General features: G+C 41.7%; 1 protein-coding gene across 2 annotated transcripts in view; it reads right to left on the reverse strand.

The window, feature by feature from the left end:
• The window catches only part of Ptprr (protein tyrosine phosphatase receptor type R), a 246,902-nt gene that overhangs the window by 118,855 nt on the left and 101,864 nt on the right, over positions 1-26,183 (reverse strand). Inside the window, exon 1 of one of the 2 annotated variants that reach the window (XM_028877962.2) lies at positions 394-538. The exons of the other annotated variant lie outside the window; for it this stretch is intronic. Coding sequence (XP_028733795.1) covers positions 394-426 — 33 coding nt within the window. The 5' untranslated portion in view covers positions 427-538. Of the gene's footprint in view, positions 1-393; positions 539-26,183 lie in introns of those variants that run through there. 2 annotated transcript variants of the gene reach the window in all.

Raw genomic sequence — 26,183 nt, forward strand, 5'->3', positions numbered from 1 at the left:
TACACGCGGTCAACTTTCCCCAAATGCCAGTGTGGGAAATACACTGAACAAAACAGAGAAAACATCTGCTTCCCTTACTATCTTTTATGAAACTTTTTGGGTTCTGTTCAAATGGGTGCATTTGTAATTCCATTCTTTGGGGGTGGTTGCCAGTTTTGCAGGAGGCTCCGGAGGACAGTGACTCATTACTGTAAAGATGCACCGAGTAACTGCATAAGGTTTTTTTTTTTTTCTTTTCAGACTTAAGAGGCAAAATCTGTTTCTCTGAGAGTAAGAAGGTTCTCTGCCGACTCACTTAAACAGCCACTGACAGAAATACCTGTCAGTGTTTATGCTTGCAACCTCACGGCATCGCCCAGACCACCCGCTACCCGTCCCGATGGATTTTCTTACCGGATTGGCACCTGACTGAGTGTTGTGATGCATCCAACTTCCATTTGTAATCTTCCTGCTATGCCCTCACCGTTGCAAGTTGGACTAATCATAAAGCCTGTGAGCTGAGCTGACGCCTCCTTTAGTCACCTGGAGCTAACTGGCTGTTACTATTTCCAGAGACACTGCTGATCCCTGGTCTGCAGCCACAGCCTGGGCTTTCCCAGGAGACCTTCCGGGTGCTTGCTATTTCAACAATCGACTAGCATTGAAATTCATCGTGTCCCCCCCCACCTCCCCGTGGTAGTTAGCAAAACTATAAAATGAGAATTTTAATGAACTGTGGACAAGGTATGTTGCACAAGCAAAATTTTCCCTTTAAAAGAAAATAGTATGTTTATAAGATCTTTTAAAAAAAAAATAAGTTCTTTTAAAAGTGATGATATGTTCATGAATAATTTTCCCACTGGATAACAGGGGTCTTACAGATATATAATTTTACCTCTCTTTATGACTTAGGAAACAGAGATTAATATTCACATATGTATTGAAGAGGAAATTAAAGTGACTGATAAGAAGCCCAAGTAATGAGTTGGAGATTCAAATATATGCTGGTCTGATTCAAAAACTAATTTTTCCCCTACCATACCATTTGGGTTGAATACATGTTTCAAAATAAATGATGGTTATAATTATTACTACTAGCGAAGTATTTAGCTTGAAAATGATTAAGTCACGAAAAAGGAAATGAAAACATTTTCTTTGTCTATAAAGTGCTAACATCATTCTCATAGGATGAGAGTATCTAAACACTTTGAGGATCCTACCAAACTATGACATAAAGATACACGGCATAACTCTCCTAAGACTTCAGTAAAACTTAATTATTTATACACTACTGGTAGTAAGGTAAATTAAATTTTCAAGAGTACCAGAGCACTCCCAATACTATTAAAACGTTCATGATCTTTGACCCAATAATTCTCCACCTGAAAATATATCTTAATGAAATGAGTTCAGTGAATAAACACTTAATTATTAAGATTTTTACTGGCTAAATTTTATTTTTAAAAAGTCAGAGGAAACTTTAAGGAACATCAGTGGCCAAAGCATAAATAATTTTTGGCATGCCAATGGGAGGTAACTGTTGCTTAGTTCTCTCTCTTCTATCATTAATTTGCCCCTGGCTACTAGATCTTTCTGGTGTACCTCAGATGTCCTGAGATCATCTTCATACTAAATCAAAGCTTTTGGGGCTCAGTGGCATACACACATAACCTCGGCGTGTGGGAGGCAGAGGCAGGAGAATCTGTGTGTGAAATGAAAGAAAAACATAGTGAGCTATAGGCCAGCCTGGGCTACAGTGTGGAGACTGATTAAAAAAAAACAAACAAACAAAATCCCATCTAAAGCTGCACACACCAAAAGGTTTTCTCATCCAGCTACCGTTCCTCATGTTACCCCTTTCTAAGAGAAAACATTGCATCATTTATTGTTTTGATTTCTTTTCCTGTCTGCCAGAGTCCTAAGCCAGAGGCCTGATGCTTGGGGTTCCAACACGTCAGGCCCAGCCATTTTCCCCAAGGCAAATCAGAAAAAACTAATATGAAAATAGCAGGAAAGGATTTTAACAAAATGGCCAATTGGTGACGATTTAGATTTAAACAGAAGAAGAATTGGGGCAGTGGGAGAGAGGAGGTCTCATAATAAGCAGCCTTGGTTAGACTGTGGCCTGGTTGTTCATAGTCTCAGTTCCGGCTCTGTAAGCTAGCCTCGGGGCGGGGTCAATGCAGTTTTACTGACATGATTGCACCTGCCTGGGCGATAGTCTCATGGGGTGACCTGTGCAGTCAGGCTCTGTTGTTCCTGGAGTCCAAAGTGAGGGCAGACTCAGCAGGAAGTCTGTAGTCATTCCAGATAACCTTTTCTGGGTCTGGAACATGACATTGTATAAGCTGATATTAAGACCTCTCAGTTACTTGTATCTTTGTGCCTCTAGGATTGAGTGAGGTGAGATAATCTGTTGGGTGCCATCAGTATTTAGGCCCTCTGAGTGATTAGCATACCATGTACACAATCGAGCGGGCTACTACTCCGCAGGAAAGGCGACAGGTACAAACTAAGAGGAGGGATGCAAGCTTTTATCACGTGTTTTTAAACTCTTTACCATGGCCCTGCAAGTGAGGAACTGGTGAGGCCCACGTGACGACTCTGCTTTGGAGTGGGTTCTAGGTACGGGCTATGGCACTGGCTGCCAGGAAATCAAATGTGAGTCGCTACCTCCAGTGTTTGGTGTTCAGTCTCCATCCTGTTGACCCAGCATCAGCATCAGCATCATTAGCATCAGCATCAGCATCAGCGTGTCGTGTCCCCTCACACACAGTTCCTCCCTTCTCCCGATGGTCTTTCCGTACTAGGCTCTAAGCCCTCACACTCTCTCTCCCAGTTGCTTCCCCTTCGACACTGACACTCCTTTACAACTCTTGTTTTCCCCCTTCGTCTTATATGCTGGGGAGCCCAGGGCTCGGTCCTTACCCTCTTCGTTTTCTCCAAACCGCAGTCGCGAACTAACCGGAACGCCTCCCTGAGAACTCAAGGCTTGCCCTCCAGTGGGGGGGCCGACACACCCATTTAGATGTCAGGCTTAACCTTCTCTCTCCTCCCGGACCCATTTTCACACCGGATTGGCTCCTTCCGCTTTTCTCTTCCTCATTCTAACTGGTACCATGAGTCTTGCAGTGCTCAAGTAATGAATGAATGAATGAATGAATGAATGAATGAATGAATGAACGAATGAACGAATGAATAAATAAGTAAAACAAAACCCCCCAAATAAAACAAAAAACACAATATCATTCTTTCTTTTTCTTATGTCCTGCTATCGTTAACTGAAATCTGTCCTGCCTTGGAGCCACAGTCACAGAAAAATCCCTTCCAGCAACCTCCCCCCACTGCGACCCCAATTCCATCATTGTGGATCAGAGTGGCAGGCTTCTCATCGGTGCCTCCGCTTCCAGCTTCCGTTTGCCTCCGCACAAAGCCAGAGTGACTTTTTTTTTTTAAATCACAAATTAGATCATGTCAGTCCTATCTTAAAACTCTCTGGGGGGTATCTCAGAGTAAAATTAGCATCTGACACGGCCCCATTCGAGCCCTGTCTTAGCAGCTCCCCGCCTCCATCATTGCCAGTATCTTTCTCTTTTCTTGTGTATATCTGTGTGGTATGAGAGCATGTGTGTGTGTACGTACATGTGTGCATGTGTGTTTGTACATGTATGGGTGCGTGTGCATGCTGAGCGCATGCTTGTACACGTGCATGTGAAGGTCAGAGGTTAGTGTTAGAAACCTTCCTCCACCCATTGTCCACCGTATTCTTTTTTTTGGGGGGGGCGGGGTTCAAGACAGGGTTTCTCTGTGTAGCTTTGTGCCTTTCCTGGAACTCACTCTGTAGACCAGGCTAGCCTCGAACTCACAGAGATCCGCCTATATTCTTTGAGAAACAGTGTGTCAGTCAAACCCAGAGCAGCCTGAGAAGGCTGGTGGAGCTGGAGAGTATGCTTTAGAGATCTGCCTTCCAAAACTTAGGTTATAAATAGGGTGCCACATCTACCCAGCGTTTACACGGATTTTAGGGATCTGAACTTAGGGTCTCAAGGTTGCATAGCAAGCTGAAGACCCCTCCCTCAGCCCCTTATTCCACTCTTCCCTTCCTACACACTGAGGCCACTCTAGCTACAGGCCTTTGTACTGGGGGCTTCACTGTTAGAAACTGTGGGTCTCAGTGTCTCACTCAATTCAGATTTCCCCTAAAACACTACTTTTGCAGAGGTCTTCCTGTGAAGGCCGAGATTTAACTTTAGGGAATGGGCCATCATCTCAGACCACCTGCCATACTCAGTTCCAGGAAGGACCTCAGGAATGTGCCATGACAACTCTACCGGACACAGAGCAGCATCCCCCTGCAGACATCCTGTCTGCGGTTTATGGCCCTTAAAGATATCCAGATAATCCTGTCCAGCAGGTTGTGGTTCCCCGCCAAAAGTCTAACCTAATTGTTTCAAATGTGGTTTTGTGCCCAATGTTTAGACCAATAGTTTCAAAAAAATCACCTTGCCCCATACCCCTTCTACCCAATCCCAAGTTGCCAATTCCCGGCTTGTGGTTTTTCCCATAAAAACTCTACACCGGGGCTCATGGCCGCCGCCACATTTCCTTCCATCTGCCGTGTGGTGCCCCAGGTTCAACCTGAATGAAAGGACCCTTAAGTGCTTGCATCAGAAACCGGCTCCTTGGTGGTCTCTGGGGGTTTTGAGAAATGGGTACAACACTTCCTAACCAGATTGTTTTATTAAAGTATTGTCTTGTCTGGCCCTGTCCTCCTCCTTGAATGTTTTCTCTTAACACTTCCTATCCAGGATGTATTATCTACTGTACCTACTCGAAGATTGTGAGCCTGCATCCGGTATGGAGGCTGGGAACGGAACTCAGGTCCGCTGCAAGAGCAGCAGGTGCTCTTAACCATAGAGACATTTCTCCAGTTCTGTATTTTCCAACATATAGGATGGATTATGACTATGTGCATCCCTTGAAATAATGGTCTGTCCATGTGCGGATTCAGAATGATCTGCCAGAACCAAAGACGCATGAACTAGGAAAAAAAAAAAAACAAAAAAAACAGCCCTATGTTTAGGAACGGTGAAGGAGTTTCTCATGAAAGAAACTTCCTTAGCAGAAGTGAGGGCTAGGCCTCTAAAGGGGGATTAATGAGTGTAACTAATTTCTTGAATGTAATTCATGCCACTGAATTGTGAACTTAAAAATGATTATAATTGCAAATATTATGTTCATTTAAAAAATAAGGTGGAATGTAATCACCATACATTGTATGTGTGTATGAAATTGAAGACAGCGATGTTCTAAACTAGAAAGTGGTGAGGGAGTCATGGGCCTATGAGGATGCTGGATATTGTGCAAACAGGCAAATTGTATACTATGTGAATTATTTCTCAATAAACATTTTATAAAATGTAAAAAAGAAAAAAAAAAGAACCTGGTGGAAGGAAACAGGCAAAAATGAGGAAGCAGGTCAAAACTTGTGGCAGAACTCCCTGCGATGAAACTGAAGTGCGTGCGCACACACATACCACATACAACTCCACACTACCATGTTCTTTTGCTATTCTGTACATACACAAAGGAATACATGTTAATGTTGCAGGGGAGGCAGGAGAAGGATCCCCTGCCATTGGTGCCCCAGAATACAGCTTCACCAGTGATGCACCACAGATCTGTGGCCTCGGCAGCATCATTGGTGCAGATGTCAAGAGCATCACCACCAGTCCTGAAAGCTGACACAGCCACAGGACGCCATCACCACTGTGAACAACTACGGTGATTTCCTAGGCATTAGAGGCTCTAGAGTAGGTGGTCCTGAGGAAAAAGAGCAGAAAACCTCTCCTCGGCACATGCCATATGAAACTAAAGGAAACGTTGGTGCTGGTGAGGGATTCCCAAGAAATATCAGAGTGGGAACACTGAAGATGACCAGATGTCTGGCAAGAATGGGTAAACAGGGGCATTGTGGGCGTGGGCGTGCAGGGGCACCGTGGGCGTGGGCGTGCAGGGGCACCATGGGAGTGGGCGTGCAGGGGCACTGTGGGCGTGGGCATGCAAGAGCACTGTGGGTGTGGGCGTGCAGGGGCACTGTTGGAGTGGGCGTGCAGGGGCACTGTGGGAGTGGGCATGCAGGGGCACTGTGGGCGTGGGTGAATAGGGGCACCGTGGGCGTGGGCATGCAAGAGCACTGTGGGAGTGGGCGTGCAGGGGCACCGTGGGCGTGGGCGTGCAAGAGCACTGTGGGTGTGGGCGTGCAGGGGCACTGTGGGTGTGGGCGTGCAGGGGCACTGTGGGCGTGGGTGAACAGGGGCACCGTGGGCGTGGGCATGCAAGAGCACTGTGGGCGTGGGCATGCAAGAGCACTGTGGGAGTGGGCGTGCAGGGGCACTGTGTGGGCGTGCAGGGGCACTGTGGAGGCCGGTGGCAGAGAGGGAAGTCTTAGGGCCATGCGGTAATGAGTAGGGCAATAAGAGTTTCCTTTGACTTTGGGGATGTTACATACTCTAAAGTGCTATTCTCTTAGTTACTTTTCAACCGGTTTGCTGTTTCTCATTAGCCTTGCAGTTTAAATTACATTCATCCAGAGTCCCCTTCACAATGCTCTTAAATTAAGTCTTCTATCCGCTAACCAAAGATCCTCCCTCCTTTCCTGCCTGCCTCCCTCCCTCCCTCTTTCCCTCCCTCCCTCCCTTCCTCCCTTCCTTTTTCTCTCTTCTTTCTTTCTGCATGTAGTATGTGTGCACATGTCTTTCAGATGCATGTGCATGTTTATACCTACGCAAGCAGAAGCCCTAAGGTTAACCTGGATGTCCTTTTTAATCTCTCTCCACCTTATTCCCACTAGCCCAGCTAGCCATCTTGTCCCAGTGGTCCTCTGTTCTTTGCCTCTGAAGGATCTGAATTCTGGTTCTCATGCTTGCCTGACAAATGCTTTATTCACGGAGCCATCTGCCCAGTCCAGAAACACCTTTAAAATGATAACTATGATCAAATATTTTTTGAAGTCTAAGGAAAGTTCAGTTGAATCGTTAGGCTATTGGAATAGCTTCAGAACATAAGAAGAAGAAATGAGATTCAACTAAAGATGGCCTTTTAACAAGACATGAATGAAAACTTCACAACATCGCTAGAATAAATGATATCATCTCTCATCCCATGAATGTGTGAGGGTAAATTTATATGTTTGTTATTAACTCATCAAAATTCATCTGAGTGTATTATTTTCAACTTTTATTACTGTGTGATAAAATATAGCCTCATCATTCATTATTCAGACACTTCATTGGAATGCGTATAACCACCATTTCTGTTTGCATTGCGTTTGAACTAGAGATATATATTAGACCTTTAAAACTTATCATTTTATTATTCCAAAGGCAGAGGCAAAATCACAGGATTCACTGCCATCAGGAAAGCCATAACCCTATTCTAAAACATGCTTGGTTTTCAAAATCATCTTATTTGATGTATATTCTGCACAGAATTTGATTTTTTTAAATACATCTGGGTGTCTGAGATTCTGAGGAGGTTAAGTACTAAGTAACAAATCTTCAAGAATAACTCTTGTGATTTCTGTATGTTCAAAATATATTTTGTAGATTTTTATCAACAGATAATCTGTCTTCTATTCCTCTTGACCCCCTGCCAAGTGTAATAGAAGTAAGTGTATAAAAATCTCATCAGAGTAGACAGTATTTTTTGGTTAATTTATAATTTTGTAGCCACGTAAGCAAACACTGTATATATAACCATGAATTAGATCTTGCCAAATGCCAATTAGCACCTTTGCCTTTAAGATGAAATCGATATGTAGTCTGCAAATCCATCTTTTGATTGAATATAATCAGTAATTTTATCAGTGCTAAAAATAATCCTGGAAACTAAGGGAAATTGCAGGCCTAGATAAATGAATTAGATACCCTTCTACACAACTAAAAATGAATTAGTAAGGTAGGAAACATTTTTTTTTCCATTTGAGCCTTACATTATTAAGGGAATACAATAGATATCAAATAAACCTAAAACCAAATTAACTAGATGCCATGTAGGCTATGCTATCATATTAAAAACTATAGTTTGAGTAAAAAAAAAATCAGGATGTCTGATTAGGATCGTAAAGACACACTACTGCAGGTCAAGCAAGCAACAGCTAATTCAGGAGCACGCCTAAGTCACACCACTCTCCAAGTTCTCCTGCCCCTCTGCACTCCTCCATGCGCTCTGTGTCTTTGGTTCACACTATTTCCTTGGTTTGGGTTGGACGCCTACTACATTCACTCAGCCAACATTTCATGAGTTTCTGATGTACGCCAAGCGCTGTATTCTCCGGGAATGCATGGTTGTGATGGCCTCTCAGTGCCGCAAGAGACATATTTCTTATTCTTTTTTTTTCCTTTTTTTAAATTTTATTTTATAATGCTATTCAGTTCTACATAACAGCCACAGATTTCCTTGTTCTCCCCCTTCCTGCCCCCTTCCCATTTCCCCCAGCCCACCCCCCATCCCCACCACCTCCAGATCAAGGCCACCCCCGAGGACTGAGATCGACCTGATAGACTCAGTCCAGGCAGGTCCAGTCCCCTCCTCCCAGATTGAGCCAAGCGTCCCTGTATAAGTCCCAGGTTTCAAACAGCTATCTCATGCAGTGAGCCCAGGACCTGGTACCACTGCCTAGATGCCTCTCAAACAGATCAAGCCAATCAACTGTCTGACTTATTCAGAGGGCCTGATCCAGTTGGGGGCCCCTCAGCCTTTGGTTCATAGTTCAATCATAGGAGGATACTAGATGTGGAACAAGGATGACTGGACTGCTACTCACATCACCAGTGAGGCTACCTGGAAAACAGGACCTCAAAAAAGACACGGGGATCACCCAATGACAGAGAAATGGATGAGATCTACATGAACAGCCGGGACATGAATGGGAGCAATGAACGGTGAGGGTCGAGGGAAAGAGAGCGGGAGATCCCACCTGGATCAAGAACAGAGAGGGAGAACAAGGAATAGGAGACCATGGTAAATGAAGACCACATGAGAAAAGGAAGAAACAAAGTGCTAGAGAGGCCCACAGAAATCCACAAAGATACCCCCACAAAAGACTGCTGGCAATGGCTGAGAGACAGCCGGGACTGACCTACTCTGGTGATGGGATGGCCAAACACCCTAATAGTTGTGCCAGAAACCCCATCCAAGTACTGAGGAATCTGGATGCAGACATCCACAGCTAGGCCCCGGGTGGAGCGCTGGGAGTCTAATTAGCGAGAAAGAGGAGGGTTTATATGAGCGAGAATTGTTGAAACCAAGGTTGGATAAAGCACAGGGACAAATAACCAAATGAATGGAAGCACATGAACTATGAGACGTATTTCTTATTCTTATCACAAACAAATCCCCTCACTTAGGCTCCCATTCCACGTCCTGTTCTCAAGAACTTCCTTCTGCTTCTTCTCTGCGTCGTTGTTTTCTCCGTCGCTAGTGGGTTATTTCTGCCAGTATATAAACATTTGTAAGCGTTCTAGAAAAATAAAACCATATGGTATGACTCCTTTTGTTAGCTGTTGTTCTTTTCCTTTGTTGAGGGGGAAAAAAAATGGTTGGCTCCTGAGAACTATTCACACAGGTATTCTCCAGCAAACCAGCCATAACCTGTACCTTAACGTTATCTGCATTTCATTCATCACTCATCTGACAGTGTCCCAAGACTGAAAGGGAAGCAGTCCTGTTAAGATCACCAGTGGTGGCCCGATAGAGGCACACACACTAGACAGCTGTACATCCCTGTCTTTCTCAGCCGCGGCTTGACACAATGGATCGCTCTTTCCTTCTGGAAACTTCCTTCTCTTGGTTTTCACGGCATTGCAGGATCCCGCTCTTCTCCAACTTCATGGGAAATAGCCATCCCCCTGGAAGTTACTCTAATGATGTAATCGAAAGAAGGCCCTTTCTCACCTCACCTTCTGAGGCTTTGATACCCATCGCTATGCACCTCACCTCAACGTCTAATACTCTTTTTGTGTATGTGTGTGTGTGAGGTCAGAGTCGCTTTACCTACTGTAACTCCTGTTGCATAGGCACTCAAAAGTTTTTTAGAAGTTGTTATCGTTAGTCAATCCCCATGAGAAATTTAATCATCACAGATGAAGTCACTGCAGAATCTTTACTCCTGATTTTTGTCAGCACTAAAACTTGCCTTTACAGTCCCTGTGACTTGAAAGTTTTTATTCTGAGAAGGCGGGCTTCACATACACTGAGTGAGCACTACAGCACTGTGCTGTACCTTCAACCCTCTTTAAATTTCTTTCTTTTTTCTTATATTTTCTCTCTTTCTTTCCCTTCCTTCCTTCTCTCTCTCCCTTCCACCCTTCCACCCTTCCTTCTCTTTCTTTCTTTTCTTTCTTTCCTTGCCAAAATCTTTTTGGTAAATAAATGGGTAGAAGAAAACAGAAAAACAACAAAGAATGAAAAATAAATGGAAAAAGCAAAAAATGAAAAAGAGAAATGAATGAGATAAGGAAGAGCAGTCTCTTGGGGTTCCAGCTGAGGAATACAGGGGTTCAACGGACAATTAATCCCTTGATAAGAGGAAATGAGTCTAAACTCCACCTGCCTTCCTAACTGTCCCCATACTCATCAACCTTTATCTTCAAAGTAAAGTCCAATGTAATTAACAGATCAAACAAACCATTTAGCCACATGGCAAATGTAACTCTGTGTTAGGAAAATGCATATATGTGTCATATGAATGTTATACACACTTAAATAAAGCACACCTAATTCCTGACATATGGTAGGCCATGTGTTATTTTACAGTTATGTACATACACTGTTCTCAACTCCCCAAGAGAACATGCATATATGTGTCATATGAATGTAATACATACTTAAATAAAGCACACCTAATTCCTGACATATGGCAGGCCATGTGTTATTTTACAGTTATGTACACACACTGTTCTCAATTCCCCAAGAGTGGAAGATTTCAAATGAGATCCAAGCATCACACATTTGTTTCCTCTGAGATAGTTTCATCTTCTGAGGTTGAGCCCCATACGGATAATATCTCAAAGTAGTTGGTAGCTATAAGAGAAGTTAATCTGTGCCCTACAAACATCACCTATTACATTAAAGGGTTAATGGCACTGTTTGTTTTTACCCTATAGCAATATGTGTTCATGTGATATATATATATATATATATATATATATATATATATATGCTATATTATGAGAATTTCATTAAATAAAAGGTATTCCACTCCCTCTGGGAAATACTATCAGAAAATATCCTTGATGATGAGAAAATGAACATCCCAAATGTTGGATGCATCATTTGTCTCAAAGAGAAGGTGGATTTTGTTTGAGCCCAGTCTAAATTCTGCTTTGTAAATGTATGGAACCCTAAATAATCCAAGTCACAGTGCTCTGTCACACAGCAGGGACAGTCTTGGGGCAAAACCTTAAGGAACACAATGCAGTTAATCAGCATTTCAGTAGACACATCATGACGGGCCAGGCAAAAGCAACAGACAGTCACAGAAATGTAATTAAAATGCACGATGGCTTACAGCCTTCTGTTCTCTCTGATGTCTAGGCTGTCAGTCTATCTGGAGTCCCAGCAAGTGTCTGGAAACACGATGCCCATGTCAAGTGTGCTGTTGGACTACAGTAAATGTGGTCATTAATTTCGATAACAATTCAAAGAAGATCAACTATAAAACACACAAGACCCATGAGTCAATCATACGTATCCCTTGTCTGAACCATCTTCTCCTTTCCCTCTGGAGTGGAGACACATGGTTCGCTTTTCTGTGCTGTGGTTGAAGAACATGATATTGAATTTCCCATGTGCTTACAGAGTAAGAAGCAATAACACAGAGAGATCAGAGCTAGCAGCCACATTGGGCCAGGGATTAGAACAGGAGAAAAAAAGGACTAAGAAGAAACCTGGACACATCAGGCTTTACATGATGAATAACGATGAGCAAATACTTCATTTGCATCAGTTGTGTCCTGGGCACTCTAAGTGCTTGCACTTAAAACCTTGAGTACTAGCCGGGCGGTGGTGGCGCACACCTTTAATCCCAGCACTCAGGAGGCAGAGCCAGGCGGATCTCTGTGAGTTCGAGGTCAGCCTGGGCTACCAAGTGAGTTCCAGGAAAGGCGCAAAGCTACACAGAGAAACCCTGTCTCGAAAAAACAAAATCAAAAAAAAACAAAAAAACAAAAAACAAAACAAAACAAAAAAAAACAAAAAAACCTTGAGTACTGGAGGCTGGAGAGATGGCTCAGTGGTTAGGAGCATTGTCTGCTCTTCCAGAGGTCCTGAGTACAATTCCCAGCAACCACATGGTGGCTCACAACCATCCGTAATGAGATCTGGTGCCCTCTGCTGGCATGCAGGCATACGTGCAGGGAGAATTCTGTATACATAATAAATTTAAAAAACAAATCCTAAAAAACAAACAAACAAAGAGAAAACCTTGACTATTTATCCTTTAAAACCATCCTGCTAGGTATGGTGGTGTACACTTACAGCTGTGGCACTCGGGGGCAGAGGCAGGAGGATCTCATTTGAGGTTTTCTCTGAGTTGCATAGGGAGATCCTGTATCAAAACAAAATAAACAAACAACAAAACAACCCTGTGCAGTTGGTACAGTTACTATCATTCACTAATGAGCGAACTGTCTCAAGAGCATTAACGACTTTCCCTAAGGCCAAGTGTCTACTAACCCAGGTACATATTCTCTCCCTTGGCACACAAAATGAAATTTATTAATACAGTGAAGATATACTTAAATTCATAGTAATAATAATTCTAAAAAGAACTGTGAAGTATTAGAATGAGAGTTAGATGGAAATCTAATGAAAACAACCACATAATAAGATCAATACATTTTTTTTTTTATACTAAGTCTTCTATGAATTGCAAAAGCTGGGTAGTAACCTTGTGTCTCTGGAATCAATTGTCTTAGGTCTGAGTGTATGAAGAAGGATTCTACGATACTGAAACTCACTGTCACGTGTCAACCTGGCTGGACCACAGGGTAGGTACCCAGTCAAGCCTTGTTCTTAATGTGACTACAGGGGCGGGACTTCTGGATGAGATTGACAGCAGGAGCGGGAGATTTGGTTAAGTGTTGCTCTCAGTAGAGGTGAGGCTCCTCCAAACTATGAAAGGAAGAGAGTTCACTCTCCCTGCCTGGTTGTTTTTGAGTCAATCCTTCAGAACTGGACTCAAGCTACAACTTACACCATAACCTCTTTTTTTTTTTTTTTTTCTCAGACCTTTGAACTTACATCGGAAGTGTTCTGTTGAGTCCCCTGCATCTTCTCCACCTTGAAGATCGAAGCTCTTAGGATTCTCACCCTGTACCCGTGAGCAAAATTCTTAGAATCAGTCTCATTATTTATGAACATCCCCATCTTCTATTGGTTTTGTTTCTCCGAGGAGCCCAGTCGAACCCATCCACCCAACAATGCCAACAACTGAAAATATGACACTTTCTCTAACACCTTCCTTCTACTTGTAGACAGCGTCGGCTTCTAGCTCTTAAGCTCTGAGGAGAAAATGGATGGAGTACAGGTGTAGCAGAGTAGGTTGTGGCTACCAAGGAGACTATTTCTTGGGAACCTGTGTCAGTTAGTCTTTGGTCCACATTGCTGAAGAGAGTGCTTGTGCAGACTAAAGCATCATTACCCCTGACTTTGGCTCCTACTAGCAAAGAAAGAATATTAGATCGCTCAGAGTCACACTGAAGCAAACCAAATGGCAGTACTAAAAGAACTGTCTAATTCCGCGAAACAAGGCAGCACCAACTGAAAGCAGCTGTCTGTGGAAACAGAAAATTTTAAGTTCAAACAATTTTATTAAGGAGCTACATTTTCCCAGGTGTCCTTTCATGATTCACAAAAATACTACTCGATTTATTCTGTTACACAGTGATGAGTATATTGAGAAGAGTTGTGTAGGAGTCAAATTTTGCAAAAAAATGAAAGTTAGCTACATAATGGAAGGCAGTTAAAGTGGTTTTGAATATTGCAGTAATAACAAGACAATGATTTCTTGTGTAATTCTAAATGCAGTTCTATTTTTAAAATGATATTAAAACTTTTTACATGTATTATTAATTTATGTGGGAGCATGTGTGTCTATGAGGAGGTCAGAGGACATTTATAGAGGTTGTTTTTCTCCTCCTGAGGACTGAATTCAAGCCATCAGGCATGATGGCCAGCGTCTTGACTCACTGAGACATTGTCCCATCCCTGCCATATTTTTTAAATTACCTGTTAGATAATAATTAAATAAACAAAGAGTACCTAATATAAAGCATTTGGAGCATGGAGCCTTGAGGCTGATAGTAAGGTGAGTGGAAGATTTATCACTGGACTCGTGTGCGTGTAGGTTTTTATACAGTACCTTTGGCTCTATTACAGGATGGCATGAAACAAAAGATAGTAATAATGTTCATAGAAACAGAATGAGGTCATACAGAAATAAGATCAGTAAAACTCAGGAAAGAAATTCTACACTGGACTTTATTATCCATTAGAAGTCAGTGCAGTTCCTTCTTTCTGAACATGATTAGGTCATTTCTGCATATTTGATGAGGAAACGGAATTGATTTTTCATTCTGAGGAACCACATGCCATCTATCTTCCTGACAGTTCCTAAGGTGTATATGTGTGTGTGTGTGTGTGTGTGTGTGTGTGTGTATTTGCACACATAAGCATGAATATATCTGTATGAATGTAGAGACTAGGGTGAAAATATTAAGGATGTACTTGCTTTCAAGATAGCACAAGCGTTTGACATTTTGGGAGAATCAGTAGATGACTAGGTGGACAGCTCAGTGGTAGTTTGTGCAAGGTCCTGAGTTCCTTATACAACAGTGTGAGTATTAACAACTACAAAAGAATGTAAGAAGGAAGGAAGAGATAAAAAGGGGAAAGAGGGTTGGAGGAATAGGAAGGGGAGAGAGAAAGAGAGATTTAAATAAGAATCAATCTGTTGTGTGACTTTGACTGTGTGTGCTTTCTTGAATTTTATATTTTGTGATGTCATGCTTTTTTGGTCCTGGTGTGTGTGTGTGTATGTGTGTGTGTGTGTGTGTGTGTGTGTGTGTGTGTGTGTAAAACAAATCTAGTTAAGTTGTGCATTTTCTTTACATAAAGCTGCTTGATTGGCTGTGTTGTTTCAGCATTTGAAGATCACTGATGCTAGCTAGTTAAGAAATAAACTCACCTACCCCTCCAGAGCAACACGGTACAAGGACCCCAGACAATTCAGTAAAAATCAAGAAAGTTAGTTCAAGGCCAGACAAAAGTTAATGACAGAAACAAGGTTAAAAGCAGCCTGCTTTCTGGTTTCTGGCATTCACCACATCACCCAATGTCTTCACCTCCAAAGACAGTCTGCTGAAAGCCTGAGCAAATGCATGAATGGACTGCAAACCATGAGTCATAGCAGTGACATTTGTAAAAACTCAAGTTTCATGGTCAATGTCACCAAAAAAACCTCTATTTTCACAGATTGCCCACTGTCGAAATTTGAAAAGCATGGTATGATGAAAAAATAAAAAATTGTACTCATTTTCACTGCAAGTTGGTAATTAATATTTAATGCATCTCTCCCTAGGCTTGTTCCATCATACATAAATAAGAGTGTATTGTGTGTGTGTGTGTGTGTGTGTGTGTGTGTGTGTGTGTAACAGAAATGGCCTTGTGCTCTATAACGTCATCTCTTTGCTTTCACTTAACAGATACTGACATTTTCTAAATTTAAAACTATGGGTTTATCTTACCCTTGTGTAAATATTCCAAAACTTATTTAATTAATCCTTACTGACTGACACATTTGTTTCCATTTTATCCTGCAATATTAGGTTCATCTCTCAATTTTCTTGAAAAGTTATAGAATCACAATTACTGAGCCAAAGTCTATGATTTTTGAAGGACTTTTGTTAATTTTACATCCACTCCAGGAGTTTATTGTGATGGTTTTTCCTACCCTGCTCTTTTCTTTTTTCTATCTTTCCTTTTTTGGGGGGTGGGGAGTTCTTGAGAGTCAACACAGGGCCTGGTCTATGCTATCACTGAGCTACTCCTGGACCCTGGTATATCTCAATGGGGCTAGTCACTTTCTGTGCTTGTGGCAAGCCTGGTTCCACTACCATCCCTTGCCAGTGTTTGCTTTTCTTTCTGAAGCCACCAACTACTAAAATCAGTTAAATTAGACATGCATTCATTTCCAAACAGATAATTCTGGAAATTACAAATATGAGTGAGAGCTTTCTTCCCTGAGATAACTGTCCAAATTTGACAAGTAAGGTCAGTTAATCTGAGACATTGGCAGAAAGCATTTCCATGGACTAGCTCACTTAATCCTCACAATTCAGTACCACTACTGTGATGCTCTTCATGGCATAGAAGAGGAAACTGAGGTGCATTGTTTGAAATGACATACCTTCTAAGTTGAGATTTGAACTGTGACAGTTTGATTCTAGGGCCTACCTACCCTCTTAACCACCAGGCTACCATTTACAAAATACACACAAATAGTTTCAATGTTCTGATTAAGTTGGTGTACATGGAATAGAATACGGTACAAAGCAAAAATTCTTATATGGGAATGGAGAGATTCTGAAGTGCTAATGTGGTCCCTTCCTTGGTCAAGAGGTGAAGCAGGCATTGAAGGTATAGTTATGGCCTTCTTGGACTTGGTAGGTGCAATATTCCCACGGGCTTGAGGTAAATGACCAACTACAGAAGTATTTTAGAGGGACATAGGGAGAAACTGGGGAGCTGCACCCAGTCATTTGCACTTTAACGCAGTTCAGACCATCTGCCAATCTGGGGTCACCTGAAGTGAAAGCCTCCTTGAACTGGGGCTGAGTCAGCATTCCTGATATACGAATCCAGAGTAGGAGTTTCGATCTGTCCCACCTCATCCATTGCATCAAAGAACCGTAGCAAGCCCATCAAACTCTATTAGCAGGACAACACAGAGTGACTAGATGTGGCCAAGTGAGCAGACATGTTTCCATTGTATCTCGGATGGGCCTTGAATCAGGGTAGCCCTTCAGTTTAGACAGAGAAGTGGTATCTTCAGCGGAATTCATAGCAAGAGGCACTGTGTAAATGTAGAATGAGGATGCTGTTTGGCGGATGGTGATGGTGGTAAGAAAGTCTATTGGATCAAAGATTCTGGCATGGATGTGGAGTATAGTGGTAGGAAGGAATGAACAGGAGGCAGTGAAGGTTGGGTCTAAATCATCAAATCTCATTGCTGGGTCATGAAATTTTATTTTTTTTTAAGTTCTGGAGAATAATAAAAGTGAAATTATATGGCATAGCAATAAAAAATCCTCATAAATGAATCCAGAAATGTCTTTGTACATTCTCAGCATGTAACTTTGCTATCAGCACATACCATAATTTCATCTGTCTATTTTCTAAATATGATGCATCATTTATACACCCTGTGCTTATCTGGCTGAATGGTAGCTTATAACTCCTCTACCAAATCTCATTTATCCTAAAAGCCCCGACGATGTGATTCTTCCATTGAAATTCTTACCCTAAATCAGAAATTCCTTCTTTTTCTGTTTTTATATCTTATTTATTCTTGCCGGACTTAATTTGTTTATGTGGAGATATTTTCCCTGAACACAACAACTTACCTATGCCTCTATCTTTCAAGAAAAGACAAAAGTTCTCTTAGTTTGTTTCAATATGTTATTGTTAAGGAAATCACACTTAATGGAATTGAAAGTTTTATCGGAAACTAAAACCTTGCTTTTACAGCCTGCCTGCATAGCTGTGTATGATTACATTGTACACTTCTGACACTCGCAGGCACAGCTGATGTCGTCTTATAAAAGGGACAGGCCCCAGAGGGGATGATGCCGCTTCCTTTTTCTCTGAACACTGATACATAGTGGTGTGGTTGTTTGCTTTGTAACCATAAAGGGGGAGCCCAAAAGCAGAAGGCTTGTGGCATCAGGAGAGAATGGGACATGGTTAAGAATTGGGTCTAGTCAGGGTTGCTAAGCCACAGTGTTCTTACATGTGAAAAATTAAACTTCATTGGATGGCCTCTGTTACTTATTTTCTCTCTCTTCTTAGGGAGTGTTTTTCTAATGGATATGACCTTCTTGCCCATTTTACACATTGTTCTTAAGTGTAGTCACCATGCTATACAATAGATCTCTCAAACTATTTCTTCTACTAGGTAGAACTGTATTCTTCGACCAACACTTCCCCTTCCTAGTCAATAAACTTATACATCTTTAACACTAGATAAATACATTTTTATTCAATGTGTTTTTCATTTATGGGAAGTTTCAGGTAGTGTCACCTTTCTACTAAAGCCCTCAGCCCAAATCAACAGTAAATGTCAAGTGGATGGGACATAGTTTCATTCATTATCACCACCATTTCATCTAACAGTGATAGGTAAAAGGTGAACACAGTAACTAAGTGAATTATTTCGCATTTCATTTTCTCTGAAGACATTCAGTAAAATCTTCTAAATGGCTTAAACATTTTCATTGTTGATATTTTACCTATTCTTGGACAACACTGAATTCTGAATGTTACTGGGTTAATTTTCACCATATGTAGATAAACTTTGGAAACGGAAGACACATCTGTGATCTGTTTTTTTTGCAAGATGGTACACAAAGAAAAGAAAAACAGCCATGGACAGTCAGATAAATACAACTGTAATTTTCCAGTCATGTCATTGTCTTTTACTCTTTATCTTTGTAAATTTGACTTTCCTTATACATTTATATAGGTAATGCTTCTATACCATGTAGGCCCACCCTGAAGTTATTTTTAGTAGCTGTATCCCAATTAAAAACCTCTTTAAAAATTAGTTAGCAATCGTGGTGATTGGATGAGATGACTCAAACTCCATTCAGTTCTAAGTATTTGGTCTGCAGGAGACATTTATTAAATGTCTGCTCTGGTGGAACTGCCTAATAAATTTCTAACATTAAATGTAATATCAATACCATTTAGTCATTCAGAATATAAACATCGGGAAATGGAGAGATGGTTCAGAGGTTAAGAGCACTTGTTGTTCTTGCAGAGACCCTGGTTGGGTTCCCAGCACCCACATGGTGGCTCATAACCATAGGTAACTCCAGATCCAGGGGATCTGATGCTTCCTCCTTATTCAGTGGGCTAGGCATGCACATGGTGCCCACACACATGCAGGCAAAACACTCACACAAATAAAATAAGCAAGTCTTTAAAAATTTAAACATTACTTTTAGAGAAATCTTTTCTCTTACTTTCTATGTACATGTCAAAATGAATGGTAAATGATTAGCATATATAAACATTTTATAGAATGACCATTTAACTTTTAAACAATTACTTTAGAATCAATTCTAAAATGCCATTTTCTCCAATGTCAAATTAATGAGATTGCTGTTTTTACGTATAATAAATAGGAAATTTTTACCAAAAACTTAGGTTGCCTAGAAACACCCACTGATAAAGTATTTCTCTGATAAATGTACTAGGAACACAGATAGCTTTGAAAGGAGAGTGAGAACACCATGATGAGAAGTGTACCTAGCATCTAAAGGATAATAGGACTCTCAGTGCCATGAATATTTCTTTTATCTTAAGAAAATAGCATAATTATGCGTCTGTCTTTCACAGAAAGACAAAGGATCTCAAGCAGTTATTTCTAAGATATCATAGGTAAGGAAAATCAAACCTAACTGAATGCATTGTGGCAATCCCATAACTGCACACCTTGTCAGCGTTTACCAGGGTTTGATTTAGCTGATTCTAATACCAAAGGTTAACACATTAACAAATGTGCAGAGAGGCATCTGACATAGTCAGCGTGCACCCAGGTGTCATTGTAGTTTAGCAATGATAAGGAAGACAGTGGGGTGTAGGTACAGCATCATAAAACCTCCCATCAATAAAAATACAAGACAAAAAGAGCATCTCCAGCATCAGCATCAGATGCTCGCATTTGACGGCCTCACTATAGTTTTCAACCAACTGACAAGGAAAGACACTATTCTGAAATAATAATTTCATGGGACATTATCATCCACTGACAGATGCCTACAAAATATGACACTTTTTAATTCTGCTTTGTGTTGATTTTATGTGAGAAGTTCAATAAACATGGTCCCAAATCTGAGACTCTCCATACAGGTTTAAAAAGCAAAACTAAAAAAAGGTAATATTTATAGTCTGCTGATCAAGTAAGTCAAAGTATGCACTTGTAATGTGTTTTTGTTTGTTCAGCTTTCTAGCGTTATCAAAAGTCAATGCTATAGCAATTAAATAAATGTTTTTAATGAATACCACCTTGGATATAGATTGACTTCCAGGTATGGTACACCAGGTGTCTTGGGCAATTCTGTCCCTAAACCACTTCCATCACATTTTTCCAGACACTCAAAGCAAATTTAGGTCAGAGTTGATATTTATGGTTATTATTAACAATATTTGAATTTTCTGAGCTCTTTGCATGTACTAGGTCATGTAGATGTAACCAACCATCTTATTAAATAAGAAACACAGAACCAATGTTTTAGCTCTGAGCTCTGACCTCTTGGCTTTCTCTTTTACATTGGTTCTGTGTTTCTTATTTAATAAGACGGTTGGTTACATCTACAAGGTCACTTAAATTAGTCTTTTACTATGTTCTCTCTTTGGTGACATGCTCAAGGTCACAAATGTAAACAGTGAACACAAGAGGTAACCTAAAATATTCTCTGACACCATGTACAGAACTCATGACTCCAAATAACCCAAAACTTCAGGAGTTTTATTTAACATTGATTGATATTTGTAAGATTGTATTTATTTAAGATGCTACATCAGTGTCCAGCTTTCTACACGTTAGTCAGGAACCCCTTAGCAGTTGTATTGTTCAGTGGGTGTTGTCTTCTACTATGTCTTTCTACTGTGGTCTAAGACAGTTACATTTTTTATTTCTCTCCACCAGCTAACCTTTATTGGTCAATTTTCTTCTGTTCTTCTCCCCACTTAGGGAAGCCACAAAATCTCAGAGGTGTTAGGTGAGAAGGCAGCACACAGTAATGTAAAATAATGTTCTAAACTCCTGTTTAATGGCACAAGAGATACCAACAGTAGAATGGAGGAAAGACACAATCCAATAATTGTGAGATGGTAATGGGCACCCGTGCTACACTCCAAAAGACCCGCTTCTGAGACACATAAGTGCACAATGTTCCAGTCCAGAGGAGCTTTCTTGAAGCATTAACACTGATTTACTATCCCATGTGGACCACTTATAAAAGTGCTTTAGAGAAGCGAAAAAGAAAAATCTACATGCCTACTCCCTTTATTCCCCCAAGGAATACATTTATTTTTCAGCCATGTGATCACCTTTAATAATATTACACACTTCTACAAAGGATGGCTATAATTTCCCTCCCCAACATCTCCCATCTGAGAGACTGCCATAACAATTAACTATTAATGACAAGAAGCAAATAAGCTTTCTTTCCTCACACTGAACTCAGCTGGTCACTTGAGAAGGAGATCGATATGTGCATGTGTCGAGAGGATGTCATTTTAGGCTTAAGAGAACCATGTTCTTCAGAAATGTCTTCTAAGCATGGAATAAAATTAGTGCATGATTTTTACATTATTATTGCTAATATATTTTCATTTTTTACCAGTCACAGACTCATTAAAATCTTCATGGGATAGAATGAACAATAGGAAACCTGTATCTTCTGGTTTCTGGAACTGTGAAATCAACCCTGAGTTTAACTGCTTGGTAATTTAGCTAGCAGTGTGTGAGTGAGTGTGCATACGTGTGTGTGTTAGTTGCCTGTGTTCATGGGGATGTGTACATTTGTCTATGTAGATGCTCATGCATGTGAATGGCAAAGGTTGACCTCCAATATCCACCTTAGTTTTTGAGACAGGCTCTTTCACAAGATCTGAGGCTCATCGGTTTGGCTAGGCTGGCAAGATATGCCCATCTCTGTTGCCCAGTGCTAGGATTAAAGGTATACACTAGAGTACCTGGCTTTTGCATGGGTCTTGGATAGTCTTAAGATCGTATGATTATGCCAGTGGGTACTTTAACAGCTAAGCCATTTCTCCAGTCTCTTAATTTAGCTATTCTTTTTCTTCCCTAAATCAGTATATGGGTATAAAATTGCAAGTTTTAGAATCTGAGGGAAAGAATTTTAGTACATTCTTTGCTACAATGTGCTACAATTTGGATGTGTCAAACTCAAGGTTGGAAACCATGGCAGGCTCCAAGATCTCTTTTGGCACGCAGTATGCCTTAATTTTTAAAATAGATGCAGCATCAACTAAGCCTTTTATTTTTCTCAAAGCCCATATAGTCATCATCACAGTTGCATATATGCATGTAATGCATTCTGATCCTTCTCAGCTTTTCTCCCTCGTCCACCCCTTCTTTTCTACTAATCTGTTTCCCAAATTCTCTATTTTTGTTTGTGACCTACTCTCTTTGACCAGGGCCGTCTGTGTGACCATGAGATCAGAACTATCCATTGGAGCTTGCTGGGATCACCAGTGGGCACACAACTGAAGACCACAGCTGTCTGTCTCCCAGTGACTATCAGTAACCAATAGTTCAGCAATAAGGATGGAGTACCTGAATCCCTCCATCATCCATGATTAAGTGTTGACAAGGTCTATCTTGTAAGTAACTGGAGCTGCTGAGATTCCATGACTGCAACTATTATATCGTGTCTAGAGATTTCACGTGTTTTCTCTGTCTTCCAGACCTTACACCACCCCCACCACCCCCCACCCCCGCCAATCACTCCAATCACTCTCTTCTGAAATGTTCTCTGATCCTTAGAGGGGGGAGGGATATAAATCTCTTGCTTATCGCTAGACCCTCAATTGTCACTTAATCTCAGCATCTTAGGCTGCGACCAGTATATCCACCACTGTTCATTGCAAAATGGGGCTTCTCTGAGTTGAGAGTGGTATTTGGGTAGATATACAGACACGAGTATTTAAAAGGCAGTTTGACAATGTGTTTACTTAGCTAAGCATCAGTATTATCTTCTCCTCATGGCTGCCCTAGGCATGGGTTTTTGAGTGGGTTAACAGTACCAGGCACATGTTACCTCATGTAGGGTGGGCCTCACATATAATCTGAGAGCAGTTAGTTAGCCCCCTAAACGGTCATGCCACGGTTGCACATTTGGGTACATCTTGCTTGTCAGGTTGATATTGTGGTTCGTAAAGTGCACAGCTGGGTAAAGCCATCAATATCTTTTCTTCTCCAGCATCCTACACAGCACCTTCTGACAGGCTGAGGCTACTCAGCAGGGAGAAGATTTCCAGCTCAGTTCTGTAGCACGAATCTTAAAAGGTCTTATTAATAAAAACAAGCTCAGAGCCAGGTATTGGGGTGAATGCTGGAAGATCAGAGAAGCAGAACAAGCCACAGCCACCTCACCTTGCCAATTCCTCAGCTGATCCTGTTTCCTCAGACTGGAAGCCTCTGAGTCCTCATCTGAATGGGTCTCAGCTGAACGGTTGCTCAAAAGCCTAAAAGCTTAACCAGCTCTAGTTCCTGGTCCTCATACCTTATATACCTGTCTGCTTCCTGCCATCACTTCCTGGGATTAAAGGCATGAGTCACCATGCTTGGCTGTTTCCACTGTGGCTTTGAACTCACAGAGATCCAGATGGATAGAGATCCATCCTTTGGGATCCTTTTGGATCCTTTGGAATACTAGGATTAAAGGTGTGTGTGCCACCATTTTCTGGCCTCTCTATCTAGTGGCTGTTCTGTTCTCTGACCCCAGACATGTTTATTAGTGTTCACAATATATTGGGGAACACAATATCACCACACAGTTCCAGACAGATTTCTCAACATGTTGCAATCAAAGTGTGTGGTATCCTTAGCAACAGTGTCTCAGCATCTGGTTCCGGTAGGCAACCAAGTGGAAAGGCAAGCATCTGTATTATTTGGGTGGGGGCAGTTTCTGGAACCTTCCTGATAAACAAGTTCTATGGAAAGATCCCATACACAACACTGGGAGTTTTGTTTAGTATCTCATTGCTACTAGGGACAGCATTATCCAGCCATGCAGGGAATCTCCCTTCAAACTCTGGTGCATGGTTTTTTGTTTTTGTTGTTGTTGTTGTTGTTGTTGTTTTGTTTGTTTGTTTGTTTGTTTGTTTTTGTAGCACAGCAGGTTTCCGTGTGGGCTTTTTATTCTCCACTTGTTAGTTTAATCCTCCTTTCCTTGGAACTTCACCTCCTTAGCCACTCATGGTTTAACCCCGTCAGCCACCAATCTCTCCCTTTCCTACTCTCATTTTACTTGTGCCCTACTATCTATACCTTATTAAGATCCCCCCACTCCTGTGCCCTACTATCTATAACCTATTAAGGCCCCTCCTTCTGTGCTGACTCCTGTCTAATCCCCCAACTTCTACAGGTACTCCAAATTAAATATAGAAAATCAAGATTCAAAGCTAGAACCTTTCTACAAAACAGAACATGTGGACTCTGTAAAAGATGATCTCAATAGCGCCCTATCTGACCTCTGGACGAGTGGACATCTCTGCTCATTTCAAGCTAGATGTTTTGCTTTTTTGACAAAAATAGATGGACATCTGTTTGAAATTTATCAAAATACTCTGTGGGGGGACTAGAGAGATGGTGCAGTAGTCAAGGGGGCTTACTGCTCTTGTATAGAACCCAGGTTCAATTCCCGGCACTGACAGCTGGCGGAATACGATTGTCTGTAACTCCAGTTCCAGGGTTTCAATGCTCCCTGGTCTCTTAGGGCACCTGCACTCATATGGTGCATGTGCAGGGACACATATATACACATAAGTAAAAATAAACACATCTATAAAAATACTTACCCTTTTGGAATAGTTCATCAAATTAAAAAACTCATTGGTATTGTGTTGTTGTTGTTGGTTTTTAATACGAGGTTAAGATTTTTATTTTCAGGTGTCACAGAGCAACAGAATTCTGCTTTAAAGAAATAGCAAACTCAACAAGATATACCAAACAATGGTTTTCACACATTGGACAGCAGGCCTCACAAGACAGCAACTCTTGAAAAGAGGGGGAAAAAATGGGGTGTCCTTCCAGCACTTTCCTCAGCTCTGGCTAGAGAGAGGAAAGTCTCCCCCAATCTCGGGCAACCTCCTAGAATCAGAAGTCAGGGAAGCTACGAGTTTAGAATTCAAAGGGCAGGAAGAGCAAGGAGCTGTGGAGAGAATACATAGCAAGTGGAAGGGAGGGTACCGTGCACACACACAGAGACACAGACACACACACACAGACACACACACAGGCATACACACACACACAGAGAGACACAGACACACACACAGACACACACACACACAGACACACAGGCACACACAGAGACACAGACACACACACAGACACACACAGACACACACACAGTCACACACACACAGAGACACACACACAGAGACACAGACACACATACAGACACAGACACACACACACACACACACACACAGACACACACACAGACAGACACACAGACACACAGGCACACACAGAGACACAGACACACACACAGACAGACACACAGACACACAGGCACACACAGAGACACAGACACACACACAGACACACACAGACACACAGGCACACACACACACAGACACACACAGACACATGCACACACACACAGAGACACACACACACAGAGACACACACAGACACACAGGCACACACACACACAGACACACAGGTACACAGACACACAGGCACAAACAGACACACAGGCACACACACAGTGAGACACAAAGATGCACACAGAGAGACACACAGAGAGATAGACACACATACATGAGATAGAGAGACACACACAGAGACACACATACATGAGACACACACACAGGCACACACAGAGACACACACAGACACACACACACACACACACAGACACACAGACACACACACACACACACACACACACACACGAGAGACACACAGAGACAGAGAGACACACCAAAGATAGATACACATACATGAGAGACACAAAGAGAGAGACACAGAGAGAAAGACACACAGAGACACACAGAGAAATAGACACACATACATGAGACAGGGGCAGGCACACACACACACACACACACACACACACACACACACACGAGAAAGAGATGGGAAGACAGAAGAGGGG

Source organism: Peromyscus leucopus, chromosome 18, assembly GCF_004664715.2.
Source record: "Peromyscus leucopus breed LL Stock chromosome 18, UCI_PerLeu_2.1, whole genome shotgun sequence".
In the NCBI taxonomy this organism is placed as follows: Eukaryota; Metazoa; Chordata; class Mammalia; order Rodentia; family Cricetidae; genus Peromyscus; species Peromyscus leucopus.